Genomic DNA, 21,424 nt, shown 5'->3' with positions numbered 1-21,424 from the left:
GCCACAAAATTAAAGTAAATTTCGGAAGATCTTCTAATTTGGCATATGGTAAATTATATAATATAGAAATCAGATTGATTATGGAATTCGGCTTTTAATGGCATCTGTGTCTTATTATGAACCGAGCAGTACTGAATTCAAAAAAAGTTGCTAATTTATCGGAAATTGATGTTTTTGTAAGAATTAAAGTTATATTCGGAAAGTAAAATTATATGAAGGATAGTGTTAATTATGAACCGTTCCCCCAAAAATTAGTTAGAGAGATTTATGTTGTTATATGTTTTTGTTTTATGTTTATGTTTTTGCCGCTATACTGACTTTATTAAGCATGTATAAGATAAAGTCATTTTCTGAAGGTGATCTTTATAGGGGTATGGTCAATTAGGGAGCAATGTTTTGTATTTCATCACTATACCTGTATATTTAGCCAACTGTTAGTCATAGCGTGATTTTGAAAAGGGTTTCTAGCATCAATTATTAAACCAGATTTAACCTTATTTTTACATATATAGAGATTCGTGTTCTTATAAACTTGTTCGGGTATAATTTAGACATTAAACTACTATAACAATGCTAGTTATTAGATCTGAAGTCATATTCTGAACTATAAACCGGTTCTTATAAAATTTTATAAAGAGATTTGTGTTCTTTAATAACAATATTGTGGGTTTTATTTATTTGGTCTATTGATTAATATAAATCCTTACAGACTAAAGTTGAATACAAATTTTAGGAATTTAAATGCAAAATAATGTTCCTTTTTAAAATAGCATTATTTTCAGAAAAAGGAAGCAGTCATTGTTTACATACAGGGAACTGTAGTACATTGTTTTCAATGGTTGAAAGTATAAAGATATTTGGTTATGTATGGGTCTGAAAATTCTTTCGACCATTGTTTTATAAATTCAAGAACACCATTCGTTTTATTGACTTTTAATGCATTGTGATCACGGAAGTTAAGTCTATGATCGTTAATATAGTAAACTTTATCCAAAGGCAATTCATTTATTAAATATTTGGTTTGTCGATGTCGGACAGAAGGTAATGTTTACTGCTAAAGTCATCCAGTTCGTCACTAAACTGCTGTTATTAAATAAGTCATAAACGGAACCTTATATGGGGTTAAGGTCAATCATGAACCGATCTTGAACGAATTTGGTGGAGAGATTTTTGATCGTATAACAAATTGGGTGCAGTGAGAGACTAATTGTTATCCGCTGTCCGTTATACATCACGGTATTATTTTATCACCTTGGTTCTATATTGCTTATTTTCAAAGCCAAACAAAAATAGAATAATAAACAGATAATAACTGTGTAAAATTTCATTCCTTGTTCTCTTCCCTTGTTGTATTTATCGTGCTCTCAACAGATAGACAATATGGCTGGATTGATTTAGATTTTATGATCAATGGTGTTTTTTTAATTAATATAATTAGTTTGGGTCATTTGGAAAAAAAAATTGCTAGGACCAATAGTTGAACAGTTACACTCTTTTAAATAAAATCATAGGCGAATACTTTCACTCATTTGAATAAAAGTCCATATGACCAAAATGTCCAAAAATTTTAACCTTGGTGCAAATTTCGTCAAAATCTATTTTTTTATTTAAGTAAGTCACTTGGCATAATATTGCCCATATACATTTGTGGGTATATGGGCAATATTTTCATGCGTTGTAAACGACAAAATTTTTTTATGTTTCGATTCGTAAGTTTTTATTCTTTTGCAATTCATATAGCCCAAATTCTCACCTCATACAATTTCAATCCCACCATATGTCTGACCGCCTTCTTGTAAAACAGTAATTTTTGTATAAAATAATAATCGGATCTTTATTTATTCTTAAAATTATTGTTTTGATTTCGTGTTTAGATCATGTTTTAAATACTTATGTAATTAAACTTTTTTATGGAAAAATATAATTTTTATTGAACTTAATAATAAACAACAATAACAACACCTAATTCTACTTTATATAAAGCTTAAACACTTTATAAGCGGAAAATCGAAGCAGGCAAGTATGAACCACTAGGGGTTGATGCAGCATGTACAGGTGCTGACACTGGAGCTTTAGAAGCAAAGTTCAAAACAGGGGCAACACCACCATTATGAGAATGAGAAGGACCACCCAAAGAATCATATTGGCTTTGAATGGCTTTTTGGGCATTGGCAGCATCCTCAGGAGTACGGTATTTGACAAAATGTACTTCAGGTTTATTGTTGTTATTCTTGTTGACAGAATTGAGTTTGTTAGCCAAATCTCCAATGTCAGCTTGTTTATTGAGGACATAGATGGCAGTCTTTTGGCCAGAAGCTTGTTTGGCTAATGAAAGTGCAGCGTCTTCCAAGCCACGGTTTTCAGGACCCTTAATGAAAATAACACGTAGACCTTGTTTCACAGCATTAGAAAGTTGGTTTGAAGCAGCAGGATCATTAAAATCATCATCGTTAGCACTGAATGTGTAAAATTCCTTTTCAAGTTCAGCTTGAGGAGCGTATGATGGTGAAGCGTGGGAAGCTTCAGCGGTATATCCTTGAGGAGCGTAAGAAGGAACACTATGCGATGAAGAACCATAAGAGCCACTAGGAGTAAACAAACCGGCAGAAGGTTGGTAATTGTAACCTAGTGTATTAGCAGATGCTACAGCCACAAAACACAGAACAACGAAGGTACGCATTTTGTATTTGATGTGTGTTATTTTTGTTTAGAATTTGTCGTATTGTCAATTGAAATGTTGTCTTTAATCTGAAGTTCTGCAATCCACCCTCTACCATTTATATTATTATAAATATTTCTTTTCAAAAAAAAAAATAAATTAAATGCGACATAAAGCCTTAGCAGTTATAAGCTGTATAAATTTGCAATAACTTTAAATTTGTTATTGGTTTTTATTACTTTAAATAAAACAACTTAAATTTGCACCGATATGCATAATACAGAGCAGATAATATCGAATGTATAATGTTGTTCAACGTTTGACCGACAAATTGATTTTTTAATTAATAAGTTTTAACTGTGATCTCTTATTAAGTTAAAATGATAATATTTTTTTCTTTTAACATGATAAAATAATTATTTTAAATAATAACAAAATTCACATATAAATGTTATATACAAATTTCACCAACCAATTTAATTGAACCTGAAGCCTCATATACAATAGAAAACATCCTTTTTAAGAATTTCATGTTGAAATATCTCTCAATTATTGTACTAAATACGAAAAAAATAAAAATTTCGAATGGTTTTCAGTTCCCTTCAGTTATTGAAAATACTGACCTCAGTACAATTTGTAAACAATATTATTTTGAAAAAAATCCGTCTAAAAAATCTATTATTTTTATCTGATTTAAGGAAAAATAAATTTAAAATTTTTGTTGAGTATTTTTGGTCAAAATTTTTATATTATGCAAAAAAAGTGTTAATAAATAGTTTGGTCTTTTTTAGAATTTTTTAAATTATTTCAAAATTATATACCCCATATAATACACTTAAAGTCGTTATTTCAAAATTTTTTTAGTATATTGCCTGAGATCAATATTTTCAATCGCTGCTAGGGTAGGTTTTTTATTTTTCTCGTATTTAGTCCCTAAATTCTATTCGTTTGAGAGGTATTCCTCCAAAAAAGTGCTGCACGGGACATCCTAATATACAATTTTGTAACAATCAGAATTATAAACAGTTTATCTTTTATCACAAAGTCATAGAAAATTTGTTCATATATACAATGAGTAATTCCGTGTAAAGTGAGCAAACTAGGATAGTAGCAGATAGTACTTCATAGTACTATTAGATAGTAGGTCAGCATTATCGATCAAGAACTGCCGGAGTTAGTGTGGGTTAAAGTTGTACATTTTGGTAACTTTTCACCTATTTGTTATCGCAAAAATTGTCCAAAGTAGTTTCTATACATATTATTTCCTGAGTATTGCGCCACCATACTGGTTAAAAGGGGCCTTTACATGGGATAGATTATAAACCGATCCCCGATTATTTATTTGGTCAATAGATTTATATGTATTCCTACAGACTATAGTTAAGTACAAATTTTATGAATTTAAATTCCAGATAATTTTTCTTTTTACAATAGCATTACTTTCTGAAAAATTTATAAAATGATAACATAAATCCAAGAACAACTTTCGCTTTATTGACAGTTAATGCAATGTGATCACGGAGTTAAGTCTGTGATCTACACCATTTCAAGTTTAATTTGAGAAAATCCAAATTTGTATTTTGAAAAACCAAAATGAAATTCAGAAAACCAATTTAATGTTGAGGCATAACAAAATTAAATTTAGGAATCAAAATTAATATTAAGAAAATGTAATTTAAAATTCCAACTCAATATTGTGAAAAAAACTAATTGAAATTGAGAAATCGAAATTAATATTGAAACATTACATATCGAAATTGATAAAATACAAAATGATATTAAGAAAATCTGAATTAATATTGGGGAATAATAATTTTGTATGAAGATTTATAATATTTTAAATAAATATCCTATTTAAAAGATTTATACGAAAAATATTTTCAAATAATTTCATAAAAATTTTAAAAATCTCATTATCATTTATTCTAAATTTCAATTTGTTATACTCTACAAATAGGTTTTTCTCAACTTTAATTTAAATTTTTGAACTTTAATTTGTAATTCTTAACAAGAATTTGTATTTTCTCAATTTAAACTTAGTAATATTCTAAGATTGTTAATATTTTTGACTTTTTCCAAAGACAATTCATTTATAAAGTAGTTTGTGTCGTCATTTCTTACTCTAAAACATTTACATTTTTTATATTTAAATCCATAATATTTATTTTACACGATTGCGAAAGTTCATCGATGTCGGATTGAAGTGCTGACTGCTAGAGTTTCGAATCGTTTAAGAAATTTTGACAACGTCAGCATAAAGTAAGTCTTTGGAATGAGAAATAACATTAGGCATTTATAAATAAAGTAAATAGTATTGGACCTAAATGACATCCCTGGGGAGCACCATACGGGACCTCAATACCTTTGGATAAATAGGAAAACAACCAGTTTAAAGCTACAAAAGTATAGAATAGTCTATTTTCCAGTTTATAGTTTAGTGTAAATAGTCTATTTCATAGTTTTGTCAATAATATGCTTTAGTCAACAGTTTAGTGTATAATATAACGGTAAGGGTTATCGGTAATTTAGCTGAAAAAACTGGGACTAATTTTGTATTCGCATTACTATAATTTTCACAATCACTATTGATAAGAACATAAGAAGGAGGGACTGTTACGGGATCGATTACTTTCATAAAATAAATTATTTTTCGCGAATTTTTTAGGTGGGGTAATAGAAATGTAGGGTTTATTATGGAACGATCGCCTACAAACGAACCAGAAACTACGGTTTATTTGTCTAATGTTCTATTTACTGCACAACAGCTTAGCTATTTTATTGCGTGTCGAGTAATAAATTGAATGTGATATTTATTTTTGTTTTTTATTCCCTATACCACGACAGTGGGAAGTATTATGCATTAGTGCTGATGTTTGTAACGCATTAAAATATTAGTGCTATATATAAAATATTAGTGCTATAAGTATTTCATATTTATACCCTACACCACTTTTGTGGGGAGGGTATATTGGGTTTGTGCTGATGTTTGTAACGCACAATGATATTGGTTCTATACCCAACTTAAAGTATCACTTTCTGAGTCGATTAAACTTTGATAAAATTTGGAATACCCGTTTGCTTTGACCAAAGGACGAAGCCTATTGAAAATGGTTAAAATCGGCAAAAAGGCTTTTGAGCTCATAATTATGTATAATATAAATGTACCTCGATGAAAATTTGCACAACTAAGTTTTATACATGCCTTAATGACCTTGCAAAATTGAAATGATCGGACTTCATTTGACCCTAGCCCCCATTCAAAGCTCCCTTCAGAAAGTGACTTGAATATCCGCAATTCATTTATTAAAACTGTTATAGCAATCAAGAATCAATCGGAATCAAGATAATATATAAGATAAATTCTTTATTATGAAATATAAATTACATTTAACATTGATAACTGGTCGGTCAAGCTCGACTATACACTCTTACTTGTATTTTTTTGTGAAACAACATTCTTGTTCTATGTCAAATTGAATAAAATATAATACTACAAAGTAATTTAGACGGTAAGTAGTAGTCATTTAACAGTATGTTGTTTAGTAAGTACAAGTCTTTACCAGGTTTTTGCTGATATACATACTTCATAAGTACATCAATATTAAGAGTAACAAAATATTTTAACGTAAACAAATGAATAAATTAAAAGCTTATGAATTTCAAATATAAACATCATTGTTAGAAATCGAAAACAGTACAAATAATTCATAAATTTAATTTGTCGTATTGAAATAGTTTTGTTTTAACATTTAATACTACAAATAACATTTAGTAGGTATTAATATTTAAATTTTATTATTATTTATTTTTAGTCTAGTCCAAATTTAAAAGCCTTCATAGTTGTTTATTTGGAGGGATTTTTAAAGACAATGTATAGTTAAAATTTAGCACCCGCATAAACAAATAAATTGTGGTTTTGCAAAAGCGAAATTTATTTATGAGCAAATATTTTAAATAATTTTTTTTATACATTTTATCACTTGCTACTCTTAAATGATTGGCGCCATGTATATTAAATATTTTTATTTATATCAATTTTCAAAAATTCAATGTTAAACGTTGTCTATATAGAGGTGTGAAACATGAATAGTTTCTAAAATTATTTTTAGAATTTACTATCGTCAATCTGATGCACAGTGGTTCGTTGACATAAATATGTACAGCAAAATATTCGTTTTTATGTTATATGATGTTACCGAAAATATTTGGGCTTAGTGTTGTCCTTTCGAGAGCAGGATAGTTTTAAATAAAATATCCTAAGGAAGACAAGAATTTTGATGTTCAATTCAAAATTCTATCCAGCTTCAAAAAATCGTTGTTTAGTTATTATAATACTAGCTATACCCAGTGTGCTTCGCTACCCTTATCGTAATGGAATAAAATAAATATCATTATTGTAAATGTATATATCTGCAATATCAAAAATTCCCCTTTTAGAGAACTCTTTAAGTTTGATTTTATGATTCTAGTCTCAATATTACAGAAAATTAGAAAAAACAGTTGAATAACGAAAAAGTACCAGACAGTGACTTTTTATATATTTTCATTAAATCAGGATGACGCATGTTTAATTTTCAACCAGAAACCAAAAAAAAAAAAAAAAACGCATAAAGATTTTTATACAATCAGGAAGCTACATTTCCAATTTAATGTTTTTAGGTTCAATATTATAGAAAATTCGAAAAGTATTAGTAAAAGAACAAAAAAAGTACCAGAGTATGCTTTTTCAATTTTCGTTCAATTGGGATACTGCGTGTTTAATTTTATGTTTATAAATTCAATATTTTAGAAAGCTCTAAAAGTACCAGTACCAGTGAATTACGAAAAAGTACCAATCTTATTTAATTTCATGTTCCTAAGTTCAATATTATAGAAAATTCAAAAAGTACCAGAAAATATTCCAGTTTAAATTTTCATTTACTCAAGTCCCTGATTGCTTTTAAAGATTCTAATTAACTCCGGGCTCCACATGCTTAATTTCATGTGTCTAGGATCAATATTATAAAAAGCACAAAAAGTACCTTTTGAAGAACGAAAAAGTACCCTTTATAGGTTCTCACTTAATCCAGGCTCTAAACGCTTAATTTCATGTTTCTAGGTTCAATATTATAGAAAATTCAAAATGTACCTTTTAAAGAACGGAAAAGTACCAAAAAGTCCCCTTTTATAGGTCCTCACTTAATCCGGGCTCTATATGCTTAATTTCACGTTCCTAGGTTCAATATTATACAAAAATCCAAAAAGTACCTTTTGAAGAACGAAAAGGTTTCAAAAAGTCCCCTTTTATATGTTCTCACTTAATCCATACTCTACATACTTAATTTCATGTTTCTAGGTTCAATATTATAAAAAATTCAAAAAGTACCTTTTGATGAACGAAAAGTCCTCTTTTATAGATTCTCATTTACTCCAGGCTCTACATGCTTAATTTCATGTTTCTAGGTTAAATTTTATAGAAAACCCATAAAGTACCTTTTGTAGAACGAAACAGTACCAAAAAGTCTCCTTTTATAGATTCTTATTTACTCCAGGCTCTACATGCTTAATTTCATGTTTCTAGGTTAAATTTTATAGAAAACTCAAAAAGTACCTTTTGAAGAACGAAAAAGTACCAAAAGTCCCCTTTTATAGGTTCTCACTTAATCCATCCTCTACATACTTGATTTCACGTTTCTATGTTCAATATTATAGGAAATTAAAAAAGTACCTTTTGAAGAACGAAAAAGTACCCCTTTTATAGATTCTCATTTACTCCGGGCTCTAAACGCTTAATTTCATGTTTCTAGGTTCAATATTATAGAAAATTCAAAAAGTACCTTTTGTAGAACGAAACAGTACCAAAAAGTCTCCTTTTATAAATTCTCATTTACTCCGGGCTCTACATGCTTAATTTCATGTTTCTAGGTTCAATATTATAGAAAATGCAAAAAGTACCTTTGAAGAACGAAAAAGTACCAAAAGTCCCCTTTTATAGGTTCTCACTTAATCCATCCTCTACATACTTAATTTCATGCTTCCAGGTTCAATATTACAGGAAATTCAAAAAGTACCTTTTGTAGAACGAAAAAAATACCAAAAAGTCCCCTTTTATAGATTCTCATTTACTCCGGGCTCTACATTCTAAATTTCAAGTTTCTTGGTTCAATATTATAGGAAATGCAAAAAGTACCCTTTGAAGAACGAAAAAGTACCAAAAAGTCCCCTTTTATAGATTCTCATTTACTGCGGGCTTTACATGCTTAATTTCATGTTTCTAGGTTCAATATTATACAAAAATCCAAAAAGTACCTTTTGAAGAACGAAAAAGTACCAAAAGTCCCCTTTTATAGGTTCTCACTTAATCCATCCTCTACATACTTAATTTCATGTTTCTAGGTTCAATATTATAGGAAATTCAAAAAGTACCTTTTGAAGAACGAAAAAATACCAAAAAGTCCCCTTTTATAGATTCTCATTTACTCCGGGCTCTACATTCTTAATTTCATGTTTCTTGGTTCAATATTATAGGAAATTCAAAAAGTACCTTTTGAAGAACAAAAAGTACCAAAAAGTTCCCTTTTATAGATTCTCATTTACTCCGGGCTCTACATACTTAATTTCATGTTTCTAGATTTAATATTATGCAAAAGTCCAAAAAGTACCTTTTGTAGAACGAAACAGTACCAAAAAGTCTCCTTTTATAGATTCTCATTTACTCCGGGCTCTACATGCTTAATTTCATGTTTCTAGGTTCAATATTATACAAAAATCCAAAAAGTAACTTTTGAAGAACGAAGAAGTACCAAAAGTCCCCTTTTATAGGTTCTCACATAATCCATCCTCTACATACTTAATTTCATGTTTCTAGGTTCAATATTATAGGAAATTCAAAAAGTACCTTTTGAAGAACGAAAAAATACCAAAAAGTCCCCTTTTATAGATTCTCATTTACTCCGTGCTCTACATTCTTAATTTCATGTTTCTTGGTTCAATATTATAGGAAATTCAAAAAGTACCTTTTGAAGAACGAAAAAGTACCAAAAAGTCCCCTTTTATAGATTCTCATTTACTCCAGGCTCTACATGCTTAATTTCATGTTTCTAGGTTAAATTTTATAGAAAACTTAAAAAGTACCTTTTGTAGAACGAAACAGTACCAAAAAGTCCCCTTTTATAGATTCTCATTTACTGCGGGCTCTACATGCTTAATTTCATGTTTCTAGGTTCAATATTATACAAAAATCCAAAAAGTACCTTTTGAAGAACGAAAAAGTACCAAAAGTCCCCTTTTATAGGTTCTCACATAATCCATCCTCTACATACTTAATTTCATGTTTCTAGGTTCAATATTATAGGAAATTCAAAAAGTACCTTTTGAAGAACGAAAAAATACCAAAAAGTCCCCTTTTATAGATTCTCATTTACTCCGGGCTCTACATTCTTAATTTCATGTTTCTTGGTTCAATATATAGGAAATTCAAAAAGTACCTTTTGAAGAACGAAAAAGTACCAAAAAGTCCCCTTTTATAGATTCTCATTTACTCCGGGCTCTACATACTTAATTTCATGTTTCTAGGTTCAATATTATGCAAAAGTCCAAAAAGTACCTTTTGTAGAACGAAACAGTACCAAAAAGTTTCACTTTATAGATTCTCATTTACTCCGGGCTCTACATGCTTAATTTCATGTTTCTAGGTTCAATATTATACAAAAATCCAAACAGTACCTTTTGAAGAACGAAAAAGTACCAAAAGTCCCCTTTTATAGGTTCTCACTTAATCCATCCTCTACATACTTAATTTCATGCTTCTAGGTTCAATATTATAGGAAATTCAAAAAGTACCTTTTAGAACGAAAAAATACCAAAAAGTCCCCTTTTATAGATTCTCATTTACTCCGGGCTCTACATTCTTAATTTCATGTTTCTTGGTTCAATATTATAGGAAATTCAAAAAGTATCTTTTGAAGAACGAAAAAGTACCAAAAAGTCCCCTTTTATAGATTCTCATTTACTCCGGGCTCTACATGCTTAATTTCATGTTTCTAGGTTCAATATTATACAAAAATCCAAAAAGTACCTTTTGAAGAACGAAAAAGTACCAAAAGTCCCCTTTTATAGGTTTTCACTTAATCCATCCTCTACATACTTAATTTCATGTTTCTGGGTTCAATATTATAGGAAATTCAAAAAGTACCTTTTGAAGAATGAAAAAATACCAAAAAGTCCCCTTTTATAGATTCTCATTTACTCCGGGCTCTACATTCTTAATTTCATGTTTCTTGGTTCAATATTATAGGAAATTCAAAAAGTACCTTTTGAAGAACGAAAAAGTACCAAAAAGTCCCCTTTTATAGATTCTCATTTACTCCAGGCTCTACATGCTTAACTTTATGTTTCTAGGTTAAATTTTATAGAAAACTTAAAAAGTACCTTTTGTAGAACGAAACAGTACCAAAAAGTCCCCTTTTATAGATTCTCATTTACTCCGGGCTCTACATGCTTAATTTCATGTTTCTAGGTTCAATATTATACAAAAATCCAAAAAGTACCTTTTGAAGAGCGAAAAAGTACCAAAAGTCCCCTTTTATAGGTTCTCACTTAATCCATCCTCTACATACTTAATTTCATGTTTCTAGGTTCAATATTATAGGAAATTCAAAAAGTACTTTTTGGAGAACACATGGATTTTGACATTTACGAAAACCAAAAGCAAAAACAAAATACATGGGAAATGTTGTTGTTGCAGAACTGCCACCACCTTATCTGAATTCGCCTTGAACACCACTTTATATGAATTCGCCTTGGCCACCACCTTATCTGAATTCGCCTTGCTGTGTACCATATCGATATAATATTTATTTGTCGGTCATATTTACAAAAAAAATTACAGGAATTTATCGTTTATATCCGGTATTTAAAATAAAGCGAAAAAATCTGAATTAACTCTTGGAGGTACCTGGAAACAATTTAACACCAAAATTCGAAAAAAAAAACACTATCTATTTGAATAATGCTCTACATAATTAGAGAAATAAAAAAATAAAGCAAAAAATTATTTATTAGGTATAAAAAAACATAAATTAAACCTTGACCTTTGAACTCGACAGTTTATGGGTTAAGAATGTCTGATTTTAATAAAACTTCGTTTATATATTTTATATTATATGGACTATAATACTCGGAAAATATTTTATTAAAATTATCTCTATATTCTCTAAATATTTACGAAAAAATATTACGATTTCCACGATTTCAAATATTTTAAGTAATAATAATTACTTAAATTCAAATATAATTATTCAAATATTTTAAGTAACAAAATTGTTTTTTAGAATATAGCCTGCAGGAAATGCAACTAATACCAAACTAATATTATACTTGCACTAGTTCCCAACTGTAAACATTCCTATACCATTTTAATGCTGAAATTAACATCGAGTGTGTTTGAAAAATTACTAGTACCATTAGTTCTAAACTTAGTACTCTTAGATCCTATTGGGTCCACTCTTTTTACTAGTACTAATATTCACAAAAACTCCCCACATTTGGTGGTTTTTCTCCTTTGTTATCCTTATATGCGGTTTCAGTTAGAAATTTTTTTAAGGAAACCAAAATATGCAAATGCATGTTTTTTGTGGTGCGTCGTTTTTTTTAATTGAAAAAAATATTAATCTGAAAAAAATCAATCTGATTTTTTTTAATTGAAAAATTAATTTTATTTTTTCAAATTTCTTCAAAATTTTTAATTTTTGTTTGTAAAACGTGAACAGCAAAAAATGCAGTAGTTTCATAAAACCGATTACTTTGGATATCATTAGGCCAATCCTTTTCAATCGTTGAGAAAACAGATAATATGACAACATCAATTAAAATGTTAGTTTAAATGTGTCAAACTTTAGCGTTTGAAATTTGTTTTTAGGGGCATAAAATGACTTTATGATATTTATTAGTTGTTTAGATGTTAAACGGAATTCTATTTAACTAGTTCTTATCTTAAAGTATACCGATCGATTCAGAATCATTTTTTGAGTCGATTAAGACATGTCCGTCCGTCCGTCTGTCTGGCTGTCCATGTAAACCTTGTGCGCAAGGTACAGGCCGCAATTTTCAAGATAATTTGATGAAATTTGGACCAAGCATGTTTTTTGGCACAGGGAGGAAGCCTATTGAAAAATGGTTGAAATCGGTATATTATTTCACCTAACCCCCATACAACCGTACCTCCCGATTTGAACTTTTTATGCCATAATTACGTTAAATATTCTATTATCTCTCTAAAAATTGGTACAAATAAGTTTTATATAAGTATAAATGAGACTGCGGATTTTCGTAAGGATTGGTAATAAATTGCTTAATATTTTGCTTAAATATTTTAGAATAATATTCAACATAAAAGTTCCTTTATAAAAAGTAAAAATTTTAAAAATATACTCATGGTGTAGGGTATTATATGGTCAGCCATGACCGACTATACTTTCCTACTTGTTTTTGGATCATATTTTTAAAATTTTAAAGCATATTTCGAGTTTTTTACTGCATATTTTAAGCGCTTAAAACTTTTATTTACAAAAATAACAAAAAATTAATAAAAGTAAATACATTTCCTAACAATTCCAAATTAAACAAGTATAAATGTATAGTCGGGCGTAGCCGACCATATGATACCCTACACCAGTCAGTATGTATGTATGTATGTTAAAAATGGGGATTATTTAAAAAAATTAAGCATTTGGTTTGTTTTTTTAACTTTATTTCGGAAAATTTTTACTTTTTTTTTTTGGCAAAAAAAGAGATTTTTTTAAGAGGCTTCAAAGGGGAGTAGGGCAAAATATGGCCGTATCCTTAAAAATGTTGGTAGGGGGAGTTAAGTCTTCTTCAATATTATTTATGTAGAATTTAAAAGTGTTATTAGTGTTTGTAAGTGAATTTTGACCTTTAAGTCATTTTCTGTATGGGGGATAGGGTCAAATGAAGCCCGATCATTACAAAAATCGGTAGTGTCATTTAAAGTTCTATAAAACTACGTTTTGTCGACTTTTGTTAACATAATAGATCATTTAAATTAATTATAAGCCAAAAGGCCCTATTTGGGGGGTACGGTTGTATGGGGGCTAGTCGAAATAATGGACCGATTTTAACCATTTTCAATAGGCTTGTGCCAAGAGAAGCGTGTGTGCCAAATTTCATCCAATTATCTTGAAAATTGCGGCCTGTACCTTGCGCACAAGGTTTACATGGACAGCCAGCCTGCCGGACGGACGGACATAGCTTAATCGACTCAAAAAATGATTCTAAGCCGATTGGTATACTTTAAGGGTATAGGACGAATATTTTTGTATGTTACAAACATCAGCACAAACCCATTATACCCTCCCCACTAAAGTGGTGTAGGGTAAAAAAATTTCCTGTTCTATCTTTATTCCATTTTGGTATTGCCATTTCGTTTCAAAAATATTTGCAATATTATAAAACAAATATTAAAATTTTTGCAATTTATAAATTTAATGGACTTACTTACATCGGAAGCTGCATGCAATCGGACCAAAACAGTCATTTACTATTTAAAAGGACGTTTTTTTAAAATATTGTCTATTTGCTATCAAAACGTTTGAAAATTACATTTCAATAATTTTATAAATTAATTTTTTTCCAATACATGTCAAATAGAATTCATTCTGCAAGTCGGACCTTCAACTACTTCTAGTACTAGTATTTTTTCATATAAACTCTAACCCCATTTGTACTAGTTTCTGCTGTTTTAGTATTAGTTCTAGTGGAATTAAGACAATAATCGCTTTATTTTCTACGGGGTATTCAAAAAAAGTAAATTGTTTTATCACATTTGGAATTAATGTGATGTGAGACACGTTAACGTCCTGGAGAATTCGCAATAACATTTAAAAATTTCATGTAATTTTTGTACTTCATATCTTTCCGAAATGCCTTTTCTACGCACATTACGATACCTTTACAAAAAGATGCCAAATTTTAGCAAAAACTAAAAAAAAACGATATTTTCACCTTGTAAATGCACTTGAAAAATTGAGACCTTTGCGGCACCTTTTAACTTTATCTGATTAGCTTAATTTTTAGCATGACAACACAAAGAACAATTCTAGAGAGGGTGATGGCAAAATTTGCAAATTCGTTTTTTTAGCACTCGAATGTAAACTCACGTAAAACACCATTAACAAAAGCACAGAAATTATCGTTTAACCGAAAAACCTTTTCTTCTAAAGTCGGTTTGTTTTTGATAAAAAATTTTGTGAATGCAAAAATCTACATTTTTAATAAAAATCTACTTTAAATTTTAGTATTTTTAAGTTTTCCAACTAATTTCGATATGATATATTTAAAATATTCATAATACTTTTCGGAATATCGTCAATTATAAATAGGTTTAACTTTATTGTCGTATTTAATAATAAACAGTTGATTTTTTACTAAAACATTGATGAAAACCCTCTATCTATAAATTGTATGAAAATTTTTGTAGAAGAAATGCTCTTTCTGTCATAAATTTGTAAATAACACAGGCCAACGATGAAAACAATATTCCAAATAATTATTATTTATAATGGTCTTATTTGGTTCAGAAAATTACTTTAAAAAAGTCGTATCACCCATCAATTCTCTAAATTTTTATATTTTAGTCCCTGTGATAATATGTATTCAATTATCGTATTAATAAGAAATGGAACACAAAAGGCAAGGATTTCTATGCAAATGCATGTTTATAGTCAGGAACTCAAAATAACATTTAACTAGTTTTCTTTTCGAATCAAAGAATTTGCTACAAAATATCATCGATTTGTTGTTGCATATTTTGTTATAAATGCATACATTACATATTTTGGTTTAAATTGCATATATTTTGCATATTTTCAAGATTATTAAAGCATATTTTACATATTTTAAATTTTTTTTAAAGCAAATTGTTTTTTTTTCTCTGTATTTCATATTTATACCCTACACCACTTTAGTGGGGAGGGTATATTGGGTTTGTGCTGATGTTTGTAACGCACAATGATATTGGTTTTATACCCAACTTAAAGTATACCAATCGGCTCAGAATCATTTTCTGAGTCGATTTAGCTATGTCCGTCTGTCATCAAACTACAGGTCGCAATTTTGAAGATAACTGAATGAAATTTGGCACTTATCTTTTATGGTACCGTAGACGAAGCCTATTGAAAATGTTTAACATTAGTCCATTATTTCACCCAGCCCTCACTGAACCCCCGAATAGGGCTTTTAAACTTTGTAATCAAACTATAGGTCGCAAATTTGATGATAATTCAATGAAATTTGAGACATGATCGTCTATGATACCGTAGACAAAGCTGTTGAAAATGGTTTACATCGGTCCGTTATTTCACCTACCCCATACAACTGAACCCGCCGAATATGGCTTGTAAACCTTGTAATCAAACTACAGGTCGGAATTTTGCAGATAATTCAATGATCTTCTGTGGTACGGTAGACGAGGCCTGTTTAATTTAAATTTCACCCAGCCCCCATACAACTGAACCCCCGACCCCAAACTGCAGGTCGCAACTTTGGAGATAATTCAATGAAATTTGGCACATGATATATTATTGTAGCGTAGGCGAAGCCTATTGAAAATTGTTATCATCGGTCCATTATTTCACGTAGGTCCCATACAACTGAACCCGCCAAATAGGGCTTTAGTTCATAATTATTTTTAATATACTAGTATCTTGACAAAACCAGGTTCTATACTAGCCTTGATGATCCTCATGAACTTTATAAAAATTTTACTTAAATTTACATATATATTGAACAATAAATGGCTTAAGTTTATCTGAGGTAATGTACAATTAAAACTTGTCAAAACACTCAAATGTTTAAATTATTTTTTTGGCCACTTTTAAGGATCGTACGCGAAATTGCAGATATCCACAAAAACTGCAATTTTTTAAAATAGTTTTAAAGCACTTTTAATTTAGAATTTTGTTTAATTTTCATGAACTGGAAAAATTTTTTTTGTTAATTTATTGACATTTCATTTTTGTTGTTGAAATTTATTTTACAAAAATTGTAACTTTTTTATAAAACTCTGTGTGTTTAGAATGCACCAATACATATACATTTTTGTTACTAACACATATTTAGATTTAGATACTTTTCCACTAACACATGCTTAGAGTTAGGTACTGCTGTCAAAGAGTCGGACTACTTGTTATACTTTGGTATAGGGTATTATATGAAATATAAATTTAAAATTTACATATTTCGATTTTTCTAAAATAAATATCAACAAATTTCGATTTAACAACAAAATACTAGGTTCTATTAAATACGATTATGCATAGTTTTATTTAATTTTTAAAATTACAACAGTGCGGAAGGTATTTTGAGTTCGTTAAAATGTTTTTTAGTACATAAAACAGTCCTTAAAGCTTGTATATTTGTTGTCAAAAACTTAAAATCTGAATACTATTAATATGTACCTTCACAAAGAAATATTTTTTGGTGCATAATTTTCACATTTTCTCATTTTATAATGCATATTATAAGCGCATATTTTTAATTTTTTAGTGCAAGAAAATCCTTGCTCTGGTCATTACATTAAATACCTCTATTTGTATTAATAAAAATGTGAGTTTATATGTTTGGTATATACTCATAAATGTGTTCAAAACTCATATAATCGACATGAGACATAGAGACAAAAAAAGGAAATAAAATATTAAAGCAAATTAGGGCTATATCTCTGCGATTTGAATTTTGAGGACTTGGAAAAACAAGCCTTATTTCCTTGCTTTTATATATTATTTCCCTTATTCACAAACAACATTTTTATTTTATAAAATGCTTTAAAACAATATTTCCATACAAAATCTAATTTATAAACCGTTTATAAAATAAAAATTTTGTTAGTGAATACGTTCTTAAATCTTTTCAGTATATAAAAAGTCTTAAGCTGCCTACACACTATGATAGAATTTCGGAAAAACGTAGTATCTTACATTTGTTAGGGATGCCGGACCTTAATAAATACATTTATAAATATTCCATCAATTTAATTTTACATCAACATTTTATTTATAAAGGATAATTTAATAATTTTATATATTATAAAATGTTTAAGCTTTTGTCATTATTGGATGTATAATATAATATTACAGTTAATTTAACTACTGAATTGCTAATAAATAGCCTAATAACTTCTGGTATTTGAATCTATAAAAACGAGTTATGGTATTTTTTAATTGTTTAATCGATACTGACGTAGGATCTAAATTAAAACTATGAACTAACAACTTTATTTCAATTTAAAAATGTTTTGATTAACTTTTGCTTTATTTTATATTCATTTATTATTAATATTTTGTTTGATTTTATTAAAAATAAATTTAAACATCGTTAGATGAACTTCCGGTGATAAAATTTAAAGGTCAATCCACCCGCTTCTTTATTATTGTTAGTTTTGTGTTTTTATTAAAAATCACTTTAAAATCTATATGATAATTTATAATAAAACAAAAACAACTAATATTGCAAATTTTTCAATGAAAAAAGCAAACAGATATCAAGAGATGAAAAATTTTATAACGATTTTGGCAAAACATGTTTATTTGCATAAATTAACACATCAATTGGTTCAATACGAATGAGAAATGTTTAAAATGTATACTACGATATAATTGGTGGTCAATTTAAGTCGAACTCAAATTAAAATCTCTTAATCAGTTTCATTTTTTATTATTTTTATAAGAAATTTATATTTTATGCGTGAAAAAAGTGTTATCACGAAAAACTATAATGAATCTAAAAGCAAATCTCTAAGCAAATCGCAAAACAATCTTAACTCCCGTCATCCACCATTTTTTAAACTAAATTTACATCACAAAATTTTATCGAAATTTCTTCATAATCTTTTAAAAATTTAACACAACTTGTTAAAAAGCATATTTTATGATTATGTCGCTAAATGGCAATGTCATTAAATTAAATGAATGAAGCAAAACGAAACTAACAAATGCATACACTGAGAAAATTGTTATGAAAGATTTTGTTTACCCGAAAATATTCACAATCCAGATCTGGTTGAATATATCACCAAACATAGTTAAATGCATTACATTATTTTCAATACTTGTTAGATCTGGCAATGCACTGATTTAACATGCTCAGTTATTATGTAATAAATGTTATTAAGGATTGATAAAGTCTATAATGTCTGTTCTGTTCATCGAATCGGTTTCAAAACTGAGAAGATTCTAAAACCGAATTTGTTATTCTGCAAATCGAATTTTTATTTGAACGAAATATTCAGAAAAATAAACATATTTTAAAGCCCCCTTATTCATAAACAATATTTTATTTATAAAAGGTTTATAAGACAAAATTTTCCTACGAAATGTGATTTATAAATCGTTAATAAAATAAAGTTTTTTTTTATGAATAAGGGTGAACGAATATAAATTGTCCATAGCCTTTATATTAAGTTACAATTGTATTAAAAAGCACAAAATAATTATTTGTGTACTTGGATTTAAAACGAGAAATTTACAGACAGGTATTTTTTAAACACAAGGTGGATATATAAAAAAGTACTTATTCGTAACTGGGGTCAAAGTATTTGTTTCGACATACATAACTATGTGATGTTCGGTTATTCAAAATCAGTGTGATAAATTTGATCACGATTTTAACCCAATTTTAGTAGTTCCCAATAATTTAAACCAATAATTCACATAATTTGATAGTTAACTCGTTTTAATTCATATGACAACAACGAAATAATTAATAACAAGCATTTTGTGACATTTCTAATAAGCAAATTGTCACAATAAACTGATTTTTAACAAAAGTCAAATACCCAATATATATTAAAAAATCGTATCTCCTTAAACATTTAAAGTATTTTTAAACGATTCATTTAACTAGATTTGTTCGTTTGATTTTTATTGTTATTGCAGAATATATTTTTTTATTAGAATAACTATATATAATGTTCAATATCTTGCATACAAATTAGCAATTTATCGTCATTTCATTTGCTCAAATGAATCGGTTAACATAATTTTTCCAGTGTACCATCTCCTCCCCACTGACATCGATACACTGTTAAATATTCATAAAGTGTTTTGAATCTTTGGGTTAAAGTATGCTGTTTAACCGTTTTTGTCATTTAAAATTACCATTAAAACTAAAACTAAATGACGTTCCATATTAACACAATAGAACTGTTACAATTTAAATAAGTTTATCGGAAATTGAAGATCATATTTAAGCGAAAAACTATTTCAAGTATAAATTCGTAACATTTTGGCGAAGATATATCACTCACAACAGTCAACGGATTAGAAGAACACAAAAATTAGAATGCGCGCATTTATCGTACTTTGCTTGGTAGCAGTAGCCTGCGCCGAAAAATTGGGCTACAATTATCAGCCAGTTGGACACTCTGACTCTGGTTTGTCATTCACTCCTGGTTCAGGTGTTGGTGGTAGTCTCAAAGGTGGTAGCCTCGGTGGTGGTAGTTTGGGTGGTGGAAGCCTCGGTGGTGGTAGCTTGGGTGGTGGAAGTCTCGGCGGTGGTAGCTTGGGTGGTGGAAGCCTTGGAGGAGGCCTCGGTGGTGTTGACTTTGGTTCTTCATCAAATGTTGCTCCCTCATACGCTCCTCAAGGAGATTTCTCATCTGCTTCCCACGATGCTCCATCATACGCTCCTCAAGCTGAATTCGAAAAAGAGTTTTTCACCTACACTGCTAACGATGAAGATTTCCATGATCCTGCTGCCTCCAACCAATTGGCTAACTCTGTGAAACAAGGACTCCGTGTAGTTTTCATTAAGGGACCCGAACACAGCGGTTTGGAAGATGCTGCCGTTGCTTTGGCCAAACATGCTGCCGAACAAAAGACTGACATCTATGTTCTCCAGAAACAAGCTGATCTCAGCAGCTTGGCTAACAAATTGAATACCGCCAACAAGAACACCAACAACAAACCCGAAGTTCACTTTGTCAAATATCGTACCCCTGAAGATGCTGTCAATGCTCAGAAAGCGATTCAAGGTCAATACGATACTTTGGGCGGTAGCTCTAAGTCTCATGATGGTGGTGTTGCTCCAGTCTTAAACTTTGCTTCTCAAGCCCCTGCTCCAGTTTCTAGCCACCACAGTGCTGCCTCTGCTCCTGCTGCTACCTACAGCTCCGGTTCTTCTGCTCCTGCTGCTAGCTACAGCTCTGGTGCATCTGCTCCTGCCGCTAGCTACAGTACTAGTGCATCTGCTCCCGAATCCAGCTTCAGTGCTGGCGCCTCCTCTCCCTCTTCATCATACATTCCTCCAGCACCAGTTGTCGATGAACCAAGCAACACTTATTTGCCAGCTTCCATTCTTCGTCTTTTCCGTCTTTAAGATAACGAAATGACGTAATGAATAATTATTGTTACTGTTGTTAAATGTGTAATTTTATGAAATAAATTAAAACAATTTTAAATCGAAATTTTAACGAAAGTTTAAATGATATAAAAATTTATTAAGATATTACAGTCTATTTGTTCTTGTCGGCATAGGTATTAATTTAAGGGAGACAATCTCTGGAAGTTCAAATTGTTTTTTATATTGTATTCTTTCATAACCTTGAGAATTTTTTATATATTTTTTCTCCAAAAATATCACACATAAATTTTCTGCTCTATCGGCCAATAACTACTGGGGTTGGGCAAAAAAATTGTTGTATATCATGAATTCCATGAAAAATCAATTAAGAATTGACCGATGATCTTCCGATTTTTTTTTAATTTTTAGTTA

At 29.5% G+C, this 21,424-nt stretch overlaps 2 protein-coding genes across 4 annotated transcripts; one reads left to right on the top strand and one right to left on the bottom strand.

The window, feature by feature from the left end:
• Positions 1 to 1,993: 1,993 nt before the first annotated feature.
• On the bottom strand, positions 1,994 to 2,680 carry LOC111674567. Its single transcript, XM_023435207.2, has one exon. It carries the CDS (start codon positions 2,678 to 2,680, stop codon positions 1,994 to 1,996), a length of 687 nt encoding a protein of 228 aa, XP_023290975.2.
• Positions 2,681 to 19,993: 17,313 nt separating this feature from the next.
• On the top strand, positions 19,994 to 21,028 carry LOC111674561 (keratin, type II cytoskeletal 1-like). 3 transcript variants are annotated; one of them, XM_046949469.1, is made up of 3 exons: positions 19,994 to 20,102; positions 20,238 to 20,807; positions 20,982 to 21,028. In XM_046949469.1, exons 1-3 carry the CDS (start codon positions 19,994 to 19,996, stop codon positions 21,026 to 21,028), a joined length of 726 nt encoding a protein of 241 aa, XP_046805425.1. The 3 variants fall into 3 exon arrangements, with proteins under 3 accessions (XP_046805425.1, XP_023290967.2, XP_023290966.2); XM_023435199.2 differs by having other exon boundaries at positions 19,994 to 20,237; positions 20,298 to 21,028; XM_023435198.2 differs by having other exon boundaries at positions 19,994 to 21,028.
• Positions 21,029 to 21,424: the final 396 nt, after the last annotated feature.

Source organism: Lucilia cuprina, chromosome 4 (assembly GCF_022045245.1).
Source record: "Lucilia cuprina isolate Lc7/37 chromosome 4, ASM2204524v1, whole genome shotgun sequence".
Classification (NCBI taxonomy): Eukaryota; Metazoa; Arthropoda; class Insecta; order Diptera; family Calliphoridae; genus Lucilia; species Lucilia cuprina.
Note: the sequence above shows the minus strand (reverse complement) of the source record. Positions and strands in the feature narration are given on the sequence as shown.

Excerpts from the sequence above, each read along its gene's own strand:
- LOC111674567 (XM_023435207.2), bottom strand. The coding sequence starts at position 2,680 with ATGCGTACCTTCGTTGTTCTGTGTTTTGTGGCTGTAGCATCTGCTAAT.
- LOC111674561 (XM_023435198.2), top strand. The coding sequence starts at position 19,994 with ATGCGCGCATTTATCGTACTTTGCTTGGTAGCAGTAGCCTGCGCCGAA.